General features: G+C 42.1%; 1 protein-coding gene across 1 annotated transcript in view; it reads right to left on the bottom strand.

Annotated features, from left to right (window-relative positions):
- LOC145413986 (inactive dipeptidyl peptidase 10-like) overlaps window positions 1-13760 on the bottom strand; it is a 145910-nt gene that overhangs the window by 15001 nt on the left and 117149 nt on the right. The window contains exon 5 of the mRNA XM_080283558.1: window positions 9768-9820. Within this exon, the coding sequence (XP_080139684.1) occupies window positions 9768-9820 (53 nt within the window). The remainder of the gene's footprint in view (window positions 1-9767; window positions 9821-13760) is intronic.

A 13760-nucleotide genomic window follows, 5' to 3' on the forward strand; every position in this document is an offset into this window, starting at 1 on the left:
AGCGAGATAACCGTAACGTTCCACTCACTCTCACTCACTCTTTCTCTGCCTGTCCTTCCTCTTTCCTCTCTCTCTACTTCTCTATTTTCGGTTAACTTTGGCTGAACTAATGAAGGTGATTATTTTTAGCTGATATTAACCCAGTTTCGGTGAGAGAAATTTTTAAACCTTTTGGTTTTGCCATCATCAGACGATTTTACTCAGCGTGGGAAAGTTTCCAAAATCAAAGGCGTTAGTTATGGCCTACATTAACCCTTCCCCTAATAGAAGAGAGAGAGAGAGAGAATCACATGGTAACAGGAAGAGCTAGAAAGTGCTCAGAGAGCGCATACCTCTGACAATGCCATTGCCATTAAAAAAGGATCCGAATCCGGATCCGTGGATATAGGATCGGGATTCGAAACTGCATCCGACCCCAAATAAAAACAAACCTTTCTTGGTCCATGGCCCACCTTTCCACAAAAATTCATTGAAATTCATTGAGAACTTTTGGAGATACTATGCGGGATACTCCGGATCTGGATCTGGATCCGCCCACAAATTTAATCATTTCTTCCTTGGCCCATGGTCCACCCTTCCACAAATTTCATCAAAATCCGTTCATAACTTTTTGAGTAATCCAAGATCCGGATCCGTGAATATAGGATCCGGATCCGGATCCCCATCAAAATTATCAATTCTTTCTTTGTCCATGGTCCACCTGAGTCTCTACACTGTACATCTATCTATCTATCTATTGCCAGACGCCTTAATCCCGTAAGGGGTAGCCATAAACAAATCGTCCCCATGTCGCCCTGTCCCCTGCCATTTCACTGCCCTGCTCCCAGCTCACACCCCTTCTCTCATATACCTCTCTACTCCATCTCATCCTCTGCCTCCCCCTCCCCCCCTCTACGTCACTCACATACACTCTCCTCTTCAGTCTCTCGCTCTCCATCCTCTCCACATGGCCAAAAAAAACTCAGTGTGTTTCTCCTAACTCTTTCTATCACATCCACATCCACTCCACAAAGCTCCTTCACTTCCTTATTTGTCAGTATGTCTCTCCATGTGACTCCACATGCTCCTCTCAAATAACCCATATCCACTGCTCTCACTCTTGGCTTGAGTCCCTCCAACAAGGTCCAAGCTGCACTTCCATACGTTTTTTTTTTTTTTTTTTTTTTTTTTTTACGTGTCCGACTCTGGGCAAAGGCTTCAGGGCCTATTTCTCGGGGGCAGTGACCCATTCCGAGGCCCAGTAGCCCTCCTACACCTCCACATGTCACCACTTCGGCGCTAACACCCACCATCCATATTGAATACATGCTAGGGCTGTCTCATACAGGATTGGTGTATTGGTATTAGCGGGGGTATTTTTACGACATGTCGGCGGGTCTTCTGGTAGATCAGGAAAGTCTGTTTTTTTTTTTTTTTAGGAAATGCAAATCCTTCAACTGTTCCCTGCCCCAGCCGGGAATCGATCCTGGGTCCATTGGGACCGCAGGCCGCCTCTCTACCGATTCAGCCACCGCCTCCCCCATATTGATATCACAATATTGTCATGCAGTAACTTTTTTACTTCCATACGTTACAGCTGATATCACAACATTTTCATGCAGAAACTTTTTCACTTCCATGTTCACTTAATTGTTTCTTATTACTGCTTTCAAAGACCCAGCAACCTTTCTTCCTTGTACCCTTTCAAGCACTTAACCCTCTAAACTTCCATCCTTACTCATCACACTACCCAAGTACTTAAATACACTCACATTTTCCATTTCCTCCTTATCCAACCTCACTGTTACGTTCAGTGACTTCATTTCTCTCGGAGCCCATAACTTTACTCTTCCCTACATTCACCTTTAGATTCCGTTTCTTACACACTCTCCCAAACTCATTCACTAAGCCTTGCAGCTCCCCTTCGTCTTCGCTTAACAACATAGTGTCATCTGCAAACAACAGTACAGGGAGTTTCCACACACTGCCCTCTTTCATTAGGGCAAAGCTTAATTGAAATTCATTGAGAACTTTTGAAGATATTGTGCGGGATATTTCGGATCCGGATCCGGCCCAAAATTTAATCATTTCTTCCTTGGACCATGGTCCACCCTTCCACAAAATTTCGTCAAAATCCACTCATGATTTTTTAGTAATCTTGATACCGGACAAACAGCCAGACAAACCATCCAACGCAAGGAAAAACATAACCTCCTTGAAGGAGGTAATAAAGTTCAAAAGGAATCATCACGCTGACGTGCTTAATAGTAAACTTGCTAAATAATTTGTGGTATGTGCCGTTTTTTTAACATTAAGCTTCCACCTCCTGATCAGTAAACAAGAGCAAAGATTTCTCTCCCCCTCTACATACTCTTTAAAAAAAAAAATCACACACACACACAAGAAAGGCCCCTCTGAGGGAATCACACCAGCCGCGAGTCGGTACAAGCGCATTTACCTACTTTCACTAATGTCGAGCTCGTAGGAGATTTTCATCTCTGCTACACATCTGTAAAATTCTGTGATGATATCTTCAGCAGTTGGGAAGTTATCGTGGTAACAGACACACAGATCTTGACCTACCTTCACCAGTTTCGAACTCGTACGATTTCATCCCTACTACACACCTGCAAAATTTTGTGATGTTATATTGAGCGGTTAAAAAATACTCGTAAGAGATTTTCATCCCTACTACACACCTGTAAAATTCTGTGATGATATCATGAACGGTTGTGAAGTTATCACGGTAACAGACACACAGACCTTGACCTATTTTCACCAATTTCGAACTCGTGATCGCCTTTATTTCCCCTTTCCGTACTACACACCTGTAAAATTTTGTGATGATATCTTGAGCTGTTGCGAAGTGATCGTGCTCTTTCTCTCTCTCTCTCTCTCTCTCTCTCACATTGAAAAACAATGCCAGCTTCGCTATCGCGGCTGGTAATAATACCATGCCAAAGCTACCCCCATCACACCCCACCCCTGCTACAAGCCCTCCAATAAAGCACACTAAATGAATCAGACCAGTGGATCACGCCCTCATTATAATACCTAATGGAAGCACGATTAGCCAATATATATTCTCATTACAAGGCAGAGTTAGTAATATCACTGTATCAGACTTTCATATTTTATTATAATTTCTAGACTGGCCAGGGAATCGAGAACATTATAAATACCATGGAGTCAGATGACCAGGCTCTTAGTTCACTCATGTTACAACCAGACGATTTTCTTCATCTTACAAGAGGTTAGTTAGTCATTAGCCCTCTAAGCAGACGAGATTTTTAGATGACCAAATTCGCATGGGGGTAGCAAGAACATGGTGAACTAATGTTATGGCATGGACTTCAAAAACGCAATATAACTTGAAGTCCTCAGGCTGAAGCAGTTATTTTATTTTTCCATTTCATACAAGTTATTAACGCCTATCTAGACAATCTAAGAACTTATCCCCTTCCGAGCGAGATGTGTTTTTATTCTTGCTATCCTTAGAAGATTTCATTGAGAGTAGAAAAGATTGTTCACATTGGAGGGGTTAACTATACCTTTAATTAATCCCTTCGCTTCTAAAGAGTTCTACAAAGCTGAATAAAATCGTCTGGAAGTAGTGAAAAAAAATGGGAGAAATGGAGTTCCCCCGAGCTAAGCCCTGTATTGGACTATATAGCCCCGCTAGGGTTACAGGAGGACGCTACCCCTCCCGGCACGGCAGCCCGGACGAGGCTCGAACTTGCAATCCCCCGATCACAAGTCCAGCGCGCTACCACTGTGCTCTGGAAGTAGTGAGAATCAATTGATATTGCGTCATCGGAGTGAAGTGGTTAAAGATAATTTTTTTCCCCCTAATTACTCGTAGATGATTTTACCAACACTGAAACCCTTAGCAGATGAAGGGATAAGTTGCAAAACACACACACACACACACACACACACACACACACAAATGTGAGGTGTTAGTGGGTAAAAACCTTCAGAATCCGTTGATCCCGCCCTTCAAAAACAAGTAACAACTTTTTTTTATCTTTCATTTTTGTTTTATTTTTTCCAGGCACGGCAAATTGTCAAAATCCAGGAAGGGGTAAATAAAAATACAAGTCTATATAATAATGCAAACAAAGGAAATCACACAGATGAACTAATGGTGTTACAGAAGTACAGAAAATGACAGACTAACAGCTGAAATAAAATACACCTCTTTAGAAAAATGCAAACATTTCTCTTTCTGTCAAAAATAACCCTCAATGTCAAATTTAAATAACATACGAAAAGGTGATGGGCATTTACCTTTCCAAAATTCTTGAACTTTTGTGGAAATAACCTTGAACTTTTTTTAACCACTGCGTAACTCGTGTGTGTGTGTGTGTGTGTGTGTGTGTGTGTGTGTGTGTGTGTGTTATGAAGATGAACTATCCAAAATCTGACGGTCATGTGAAGTTAGATTAGAGTTTTGTGTGTTCCGTGGAGTTTCGCTGTTGTTTCCCCTTTCCCTTTCCCCTCTGTCAGCTCCAGACTGACTCTTAACTCGCTCGCTTCCCTTTCCCCTCTTTTGCACCAACTCTCCTCTTCCTCTCTCACTTACGTCTCTCGCTCTCTCTCTCTCATCATCATCAATTTAACACAACACTGGCATCATTTTTATCTTCGTTATTCCCACCACTCTCACCACCATCATCATCATAATCACCATCATCACCATCGATTCACACCGTTACCATCCCTTTCATCATCATGACTGTCATTCATCATTAGGATCATTAGCGAAACACCGTGATAACAATCAAGATCACGTCACTGACTCACCATCTGATATCACCATTATTAGTCATAAGGAACATCACCATTCTCAAATTCATCACCGTAATAATTAGCTTCATCATCATCATCATCACAATTTTCCCTCACCAACAAGCAACCTTGCATTAATTTCCTTTAGTTCTCAATTCTTCCTATTCTCATCTCGGCTGTCACTCTTCTACGTTTAGCTATGTCTTTCCTCCGCATGGTCCTCCCTTCCCTTCCTCCCTCAACTCTCCCCTTTTCCATTCCCAACCCCTCCCTCCTTCAAACTCTCCCACTTCCCCTCCCCCATCCTTCCCTTCCTCGAATACCCCCCTTTCCCCACCCTCTCCCAATACCCCGGTGTCTGCAGTATAGCCACATACCCTGCTTCCCACACCCTCCTACAGTTTCTAACAAAACCAGATGATACATAAATCATATATCATATAACGAGATGAAGCAATACATGGCTAAATATAAAGTTTCTGGGGCAGTTCACGCGACTATAACTACGAAGCAGTTGCCTAACTAATGTCAAGAACATCGTCTCGTCTCTAAGATCTTAACTGGCACCACAGATCTCCCATTTGTAAAAGCAATGTCTACAAACACAGGCAGCTTGAGACGTAAACACACTTTCACTTTCCATTTATAAAGACTGCACCAGTTCCCTAAGTTCCGAAGATGCCGTAAACAAGCCAAAAGGCGGAGAAACATACGTCCCCGTCCCACCCACAAATGTACACTCCATCACGTCCCCCTCTTTTCTCCAATACTCACCCACTGGAAGACTCGGCGAGCAGGAGTAGTGGAGCGAGTCGAAGTCTTTCAGAAGCGCGCCCTAAGTAGTCTGGCAACAGCGATTTGAAGCTTTTCAGGAGTCGCTAAAAGGTTCACGGACTGCGAGAGAACGGGTGAGATTCGTTCAGAACCCGGAAGTATTTGAGAAGAAATATGCATCTACTGGCACCATTACGGTTTTAATCGGAGAAAATTTGTAAGGTACTAATATTGACAATTTATATCTGTTGTGTGGGAGAGAAAACTGGACTAAAAGTGATCGTCTTATTTCTTTTTGTTCTTTACGCGTGAACAATAATGCCTGTGGCACCCAGGCGAAAACTTTGAGACAACGAGAAGCGCTCTGAAAGCAGCGGGCAACTCGAATTGTCCACTCCTTGCTCGAACCTGCCTTTGGCAAATGACCTACAATTACTAGGGAACATTCTTGGTCTTCAAAATAAAATCGATTCGTCACATTACGTAGGTGAATTAATACCTTGAGGTTAGTAATTAATTGTACGTTATCGCGTCACGTTTACTAGCTCAATAGGTGTTACACAGTTTGTTGTCAACATAATTTCATATGAAGTTATTACTGATCAAAGCTAGTCTGCACTGAACTTGCCATAAAAACCTTTTGGGATAATTTCGCATCGTATACCCACAGTAAATAACAGATGTCCGGAGGTCATTACGTCTTGTAACTGAGTATTATTAAAGTTTGTATTTGTACCAACAGAATTTTAGTGTGACTGGAGGAGGTGGTAAGAGTAGGGTAAGAGGGTATGGCAACAGTGTGGAGGGGTGGGGGGGATGGTGTGGGGCAGTGGTGGTAGTTTAGGGGAGGCTGTCGCTGAGGTGGGGTGAGATGCACGATGACGGAAGACAGTGAAAGTGACGAAGCATACTGATGCAGCGAGGAGAGATAGTTGAAAAGGGTTGCACGTATGTAATCTAAGTGAAGAAGACTGAGAGTGATTACAAGAATAGTTGCGACGCAAGAAAAGTCAATGAATATCCTAAAAGAAAAAAAAAAAAATCTTTTGACGCTGAGTAGTACAGCGAGTGAATACTCTGAGAGTGACTAGAAGTAAGAACATTATACTAGCGCAGGAAGTGAGTAAAACTGAATAAGACGAGAATCATACCGGTTTGTTGGGAAACGCAACGAGACAAAATGAAGCACTGCCATTTGCGCACAGTGATACAAGTAAATATCTTAAGAGACAGAAAGTAAAATAAACTGACTTCAGACAATGGGGAACAAGGCAGATTCATAGAAAAACAAAAGCAGTTATCAGCAATATCCAGTTTAATCACGTAACAACAATAGTGATGTAATCCTTACCAACGATAGGCCAAAACCTTGAAGTGACCTTGAAAAGCCTTGAAGTGACCTTGAAAAACCAGGGAAGCGTTTTTTGACTGGTAATGATGCCTGTCACTATACTACTAGATGTGCTTAATGAACAAAAATTAGTGTCGTTACTGTTGTAGAAAATGACAAACTAGAAATGAACCCATATATATATATATATATATATATATATATATATATATATATATATATATATATATATATATATATATATATATATATATATATATATATATATATATATATATATATATATATATATATATATATATATATATATGTATTAAATAAAACCGTATTTAAGCAGCAAAAATAATAATAATAATAAAAATACCTCAATAGTCTGAGAATTCTTAGGCAAAATGATATCGCCTGGAAGTAACAGTAACAATACAAGTTGTGGCATAATCGTATTGAAGGGATTAACGCCTCTAAAATATAGCATGTGTCTGTATGGCTGTGTGATTTGTATTCTAACGTAAAACACAAAGCTAATGCCAGTGAACGAACTTCCGGCTTGCACGTGGATATGGTTGGGAAACTCAACAAGACCCAGACAAATGCACAGTCCACCGATCCACAAGAGCCTAGAAGTGGAACATGATGCCGTGGTCTGTGGCAGCACTGGTAGGTAAAACTGTTGATTAACAATTTATCATGCTACTTACCTTTTCGTAGATTCGACTCTAAAAACGGTGTGTAATAATTCCTTTGATGAGTTACTGCTTTCATTTCGTGATAGCTCATTGCATAGACCACGTTACAGTTTATTGGTTAGATCTCATAATAATTCATTGCTTAAATCTCATACTCCGATATCGGTGAGCAGAGCTATTTATCACCGTTATAAGCTGCTGTTTTGACTTCGTGATAATTTACTACATAGGCCTTACTCTCCTAAAACAGTGAAGGGAAACCTTTGATTAATTTAGTGATTTATTACATAGAGCTCATAATAACATATTGCATGCAATACTCTAACCGATAAGTAGAACTATCGATTATTTCGATAATTTATGCTCTTGTCTCAAGCTCCTGCGTGTATCTCCAGATCAAAATTCTCAAGTAAAGGTCGTACCCGAAAGTGTTAACTACAGTACATTATTATTATTTTTTTATACTCTTCACTTACAGCAACTTTCATAGCGAAGTACATTACCGTACCTTACGCAAAAAAGATTTTACTGATTTATCCGCAGCGCTCATTGCTAAATTCTTTCGTTAGCACAAATATTAGCCCCACTAACTTCAACAGTAAAATACTATGGTGCGGTAGCCTCGCTGGCAGTCTCTAATGTGCTTCTTTCAGTAATTCCGTCCTCCCTTCCTCTCCTTTCCTATCCCTGTTCCTCCTTCCTTCCCATCCTCCTTTCCCTCCCCTATCTTTACTATTCCTCCCTCATTACCTCTCTCTCACACGCAGCTATCCATCCTTCCCCTATGATCTTTCTCCCCTATCTCTTCATTCCCTCCTTTCTCTCCCTCCCCCCCTACCATCACACCCCACCCTTCCCCATCTCTTTTCCAGTATACACTTATCACCCTCCCTCCCTTCCCACTCACCCCTCCGCTTCCTCTGCTCATACAGTAGTGCCGTTTCCACCCTTTCCCAATGAACCTTATGCTGTCTGATCGGTAGCGCATGAGTCAGCTAATGCACTTGATCTGGTTCTTTCCACACGGATCTCTTTTTTTTTTTTTTTTTTTTTTTTTTTTTCCCTCTAGCGACAGGAAGTGGTTCTCATTGGTCGCACGGATCAGTTACCCACCAGGACCCCTAAAATAAGTCTTCGACGTGTATAGCTTATAAGAGCTGCCCATCCATTTCAGGCTTGTGGTTGCTGGTCGCTAGAATATAATCATAGGCCTACGCTGTACATACTCCTTTACTCCTTCCCTCCCTCTGACAAGTTTTACCTTCTGCATGGTTCATTCAGCCTCTCTCTCTCTCTCTCTCTACTTGTGTGTGTGTGTGTGTGTGTGTGTAATTCACCGGGTCGGTGATCGTCAGCTTTTACCCTCCCGGAAGGGAGCTGAGAGCTCATATAGTCCGATCTAAGGACAAGGCTGTGACTTTCACACACCCACACACCCGTCCCCTTGCTCTAGGGGGACAGTAACCACCCACTTCGTCAGTGAAACTTTTCGCAACCTGAGCGAGGCGCGAACTCCCGTCCACCAGTTGGCAAGCGAGAACGTTACCACTACACCAGCGAGCGGTGTGTGTGTGTGTGTGTGTGAGAGAGAGAGTATTTTCCCACCACTTCCATTTTCCCTCCATTCATCTCGTCCTCTTCCTTCAGCTTCACCTCTCCACGACTCCCATTCCCTCCAGTTTTACTCTCATCTCTGCATATTCGTAGCGACATTTCCTTAACCCGGCCAGTCATCATCATCATCATCGTCATCATCAGTCATTCAGTTTTATTTACAAGAATCAAAACATAGGTAAACTAGATAGGATGACACAGTAAACAAGGTAACCAATTACCTTCATAAGTCAGAAGAATGAGTAAAAGATGAGATGATAAACAGGATGAATGACTGGAAGAAAAAGTTTACGGCCGTCGGTCTTATGTACAGGATACGGTATGAACTTTGCCACGGTTAGTAATGAAGCCCTACAATCTAGAAACAAGAGGTACTCTTTATTTATTTATTTATTTATTTATTTATTTATTTCGAACTGGAGAAGTTGGATACAGCCTTTCTTAACCATTGCGCTGCCAAAAACTTCATTCCAAAATTAGATAAAATCGTCTGGAGGTAGCAAGAATATAATAAAAAAATAAAATAAACTACGTCATGGGGGTGGAGGGGATCATGGAATTCCAATACTCACTCTGTGTCCATCTGCAACACTGTATACTTGGCCAGGTGACGGAAGCTTCGAGGCTGCGGAGAGAAGAAAAAAAGAAGTTTGGTTAACACTCCAGGACAGTGATGAGGACAACAAAAAAGTACAAGAATATTTTGACTGCTAGGATGTGTTATGGGTGAATAGAACTGCCTGTTGTTAGCCTTAATAATTCGTGTGACCAAAATAATTTCGGGCATAATCGTACTACCGGCAGAGAGAGAGAGAGAGAGAGAGAGAGAGAGAGACGAGAGCACTGGCATATTTTCATGTAATTACAGAGGCTAGTGTAATGGGGTGTATAAAATCCCGTGTTGCCTAAATACGTAGTGGGGAATGTTTCTTTGGCTCGGTGGTAACGTGCGCGCCTATAAAGTGAGAGGGCCTGAGATCGATTCGCGGCCAGGACAGTGTGATTAATTTGTTGAATTTCATTACAGTTATTACAGTAGCACTCCAGTGAATTACACAGAAATGTCTGATTAGCTTTCCAGTACATATAGATATAATCGTATAAGAATAATATGTACACATTGTTTCCATGCGAGTACACAGAAGTATATGGAATTAGTAACGATTTGGTAACTAGCGATGTTCTTGATCCATCTTTCTGTTACGTAGGCTGTTATGTACATAATCTGTTACGATGAAAGTGTATAAGGAAGTGTGGCTTGGACTGTGACGGCAAGAGCTGGAGTGCAGTGACGTTGGAAAAAATGCAAGGATTTTTTTTGTTTGTTTTACGATCACTCAAGAATTAACGGCTTGAAAGTAGACAGTTAAACAGGCTATGTAACAAACGTAGGTTGATCTAAGGATTACCTGTACAGACTGACAGATGTATGATATATATATATATATATATATATATATATATATATATATAGAGAGAGAGAGAGAGAGAGAGAGAGAGAGAGAGAGAGAGAGAGAGAGAGAGAGAGAATTTTCAACAGAATAAGAAAATGTTTTGGAAGGAGGTGAAAAGGGTGCGAAAGAGAGAGTCTGGGAAGGAAGAACGAGTAAAAGCAGAGGATGGAAGGATGTTAATTGAGATGGATGCAGTAAGGAAGAGATGGGCAGAGTATTTTGAAAGATTGTTAAATGTAGAGGAGGAAAGGGTGGCTGAGATTGTGGCGGATAGAAGGGTGCAAGGAATAAATGTGTTGGGAGAGTTGAATGATTCTTTGATCACGAAGGAGGAAGTGGAGAAGGCAGTAAAGGAGATGAAAATGGGGAAAGCTGCAGGTATGGATGGGTGTGCTGTGGAATGCCTGAAGGGTGGTGGAGTGACTATTGTTGACTGGTTAGTAAGATTGTTGAATGTGTGCTTTGAGAAAGGTATGGTGCCAATTGACTGGGCAAGTGCTTGTGTGGTCCCGTTGTATAAAGGCAAGGGTGATAAGTATGAATGTACTACCTTAAGGGGTATAAGTCTGTTGAGTGTTGTAGGTAAAGTGTATGGCAGAGTGTTAATTATGAGAGTTAGAGAGGGTACAGAGGGAGTGATTAGTGATGAGCAGTGTGGCTTTAGGAGAGGGAGGGGATGCGTTGATCAGGTGTTTGCTGTGAGACAAGTGTGTGAAAAGTATTTAGCGAAAGGCAAGGATGTATTTTGGGCATTCATGGATTTAGAGAAAGCGTATGATAGAATTGATAGGGAAGCTTTGTGGACTGTTTTAAGATTGTATGGACTTGATGGTAGGTTACTAAAAGGGGTGAAAAGTTTTTATGTAAATAGTAGAGCGTGTGTAAGAGTGGGAAATGCTGTGAGTGATTGGTTTCCCGTGAGAGTGGGGCTGCGACAGGGATGTGTGATGTCGCCTTGGTTGTTTAATATTTACATGGATGGTGTTGTAAGGGAAGTGAATGCAAGAGTTTTAGGTGGTCTGAGTCTGATAAATGTTGATGGAGGAGAGTGGAATCTGAAGCAGCTACTGTTTGCAGATGATACTGCACTGGTGACTGATTCAGAGGAGAGACTGAGACAGTTGGTAGAGGAGTTTGGAAGGGTGTGTGAAAGGAGGAAATTGAAAGTAAATGAGAATAAGAGTAAAGTGATGAAGTGTACGAGGTTGATAGATGGTAGGGGGATGAATATAGTTTTGAATGGTGAGTTGCTTGAGGAGGTAGATTGTTTTAAATATCTAGGGTCACATGTTGCTGTGGATGGAAGAATAGATGCAGAAGTGAAGTTTAGAATAAATGAAGTAGGAAAGGTGCTGGGAGGAATGAAAAAAGTGTTTAAATGTCGTTCGCTTAGAATGGATGTAAAGAGAAGGCTGTATGAGGGTGTTGTGGTACCGACTGCATTATATGGGGCTGAAACATGGAATATGGGTGTAGCAGAGAGGAAAAGTTTGAATGAAATGGAGATGAGATGTCTGAGGAGTATGTGTGGAGTGACGCGTATGGATCGAGTGCGAAATGATGAAGTGCGAAGGAGAACTGGAGTTGTTCGGGAGATGGCTGGTAGAGCTGAGCAGAGGGTGTTGCAATGGTTTGGGCATATGGAGAGAATGGATAATGAGCGATTGGTGAAAAAGATAACTAGATCTGATGTGAGAGGTGTAAGGCTGAGAGGAAGACCACGAATAGGATGGATGGACAGTATGAAGAGAGCGCTGGATGCGAGAGGGATGTCTGTTGAGCAAGGAAGAGTGGCTGTGTGTGACAGAAATAAATGGAGAGAAATTGTGAATGAATAAGTGATGACGCAGCCCTGAGGGGATATTCTCCCGCATTTGGTCTGATCAGCTAGTCAGGTCAGGTGCGGGTAAGGGCATGGGTCTATTATGATGTGGCAGGGGTAAACCAGTTCTGCTGTCGGGCCCTGCTGCGGATGTCACTGATTGCATTGTGCAGTTGACCCTTGTGCGGTGTGGTACAGTGAGGATCTGTCCGTTCTCCCCTTTGGGGCTAAGATGCGAATGAATGTGTTTGAATGGATGAGTAAATGGAGAGTGAGTCGTCCTGTCTCGGCTACCTCCCTTTGCTTGGGGGAAGCAGCCTAGGTATATAGATAGATAGATAGATAGATATATATGGCCAGAAACCATAATCCCGTAAGGGGTGGCCATTTGACTTTATTTGTTTTACGGGGAGGGGCACTAACCCTTCTCCAACCCACTTGTTGACACGTAGGGAGCACTATGGTTTGGTTATATGGTTACCACCCAGCATTGTAAATGGTTTCTTGGCTTACAGGAAATAATTTGGTTTGTCACTCAATGTAAAGCCACCTGTAAAGGAAAGAAATGCAATAAGAAATGACAGGAAAGATAGGAGAAATAGGAAGAGAGGAGGACAGGCACACAAAAAGAATGATAAAGGCTAAGGAAGAAGTAGGCAGCACTACATCATGTGAGTGGATGATGGTCGCCACCACCTACCACCATATATATATATATATATATATATATATATATATATATATATATGTGTGTGTGTGTGTGTGTGTGTGTGTGTGTATAATGCGTATGTGTGAAGATAATGAAGATGATGTTGATAATGATATTTATGATGTGGAGGAGACGGAGGAGGAGGAGGAGGAGCCAATTACTTATGCTGAGTCAGTCGCCAGAGTGAATAATTGCATTTGCATGAACCTGAATAATTTTTATCTATCTATCTATTGCCAGACGCCTCAATCCCGTTTGGGGTGGCCACAAACAAATCGCCTTCAAGTCGTCCTGTCCCCCTCCATTTCACTGCCCTGCTCCCAACTCACACCCCCCTCTCTCATTTACCTCTCCACCCCATCCCTCCATCTCATCCTCGGCCTCCCCCTCCCTCTTCCCCCCTCCACCTCACTCACATACACTCTCTTCGTCAGTCTTTCACCCTCCATTCTCTCCACATGGCCAAACCACCTCAGTGTGTTCCTCATAACGCTTCCTATCACATCCACATCCACACCACAACGAGGTTGATGGATAGCCATGTGATAAGTACTGTAGGCACATAACTAGAGAGAGAGGA

The sequence above is a fragment of the Coenobita brevimanus genome, chromosome 98, assembly GCF_032717465.1.
Source record: "Coenobita brevimanus isolate Jiangsu-jjx chromosome 98, ASM3271746v2, whole genome shotgun sequence".
In the NCBI taxonomy this organism is placed as follows: Eukaryota; Metazoa; Arthropoda; class Malacostraca; order Decapoda; family Coenobitidae; genus Coenobita; species Coenobita brevimanus.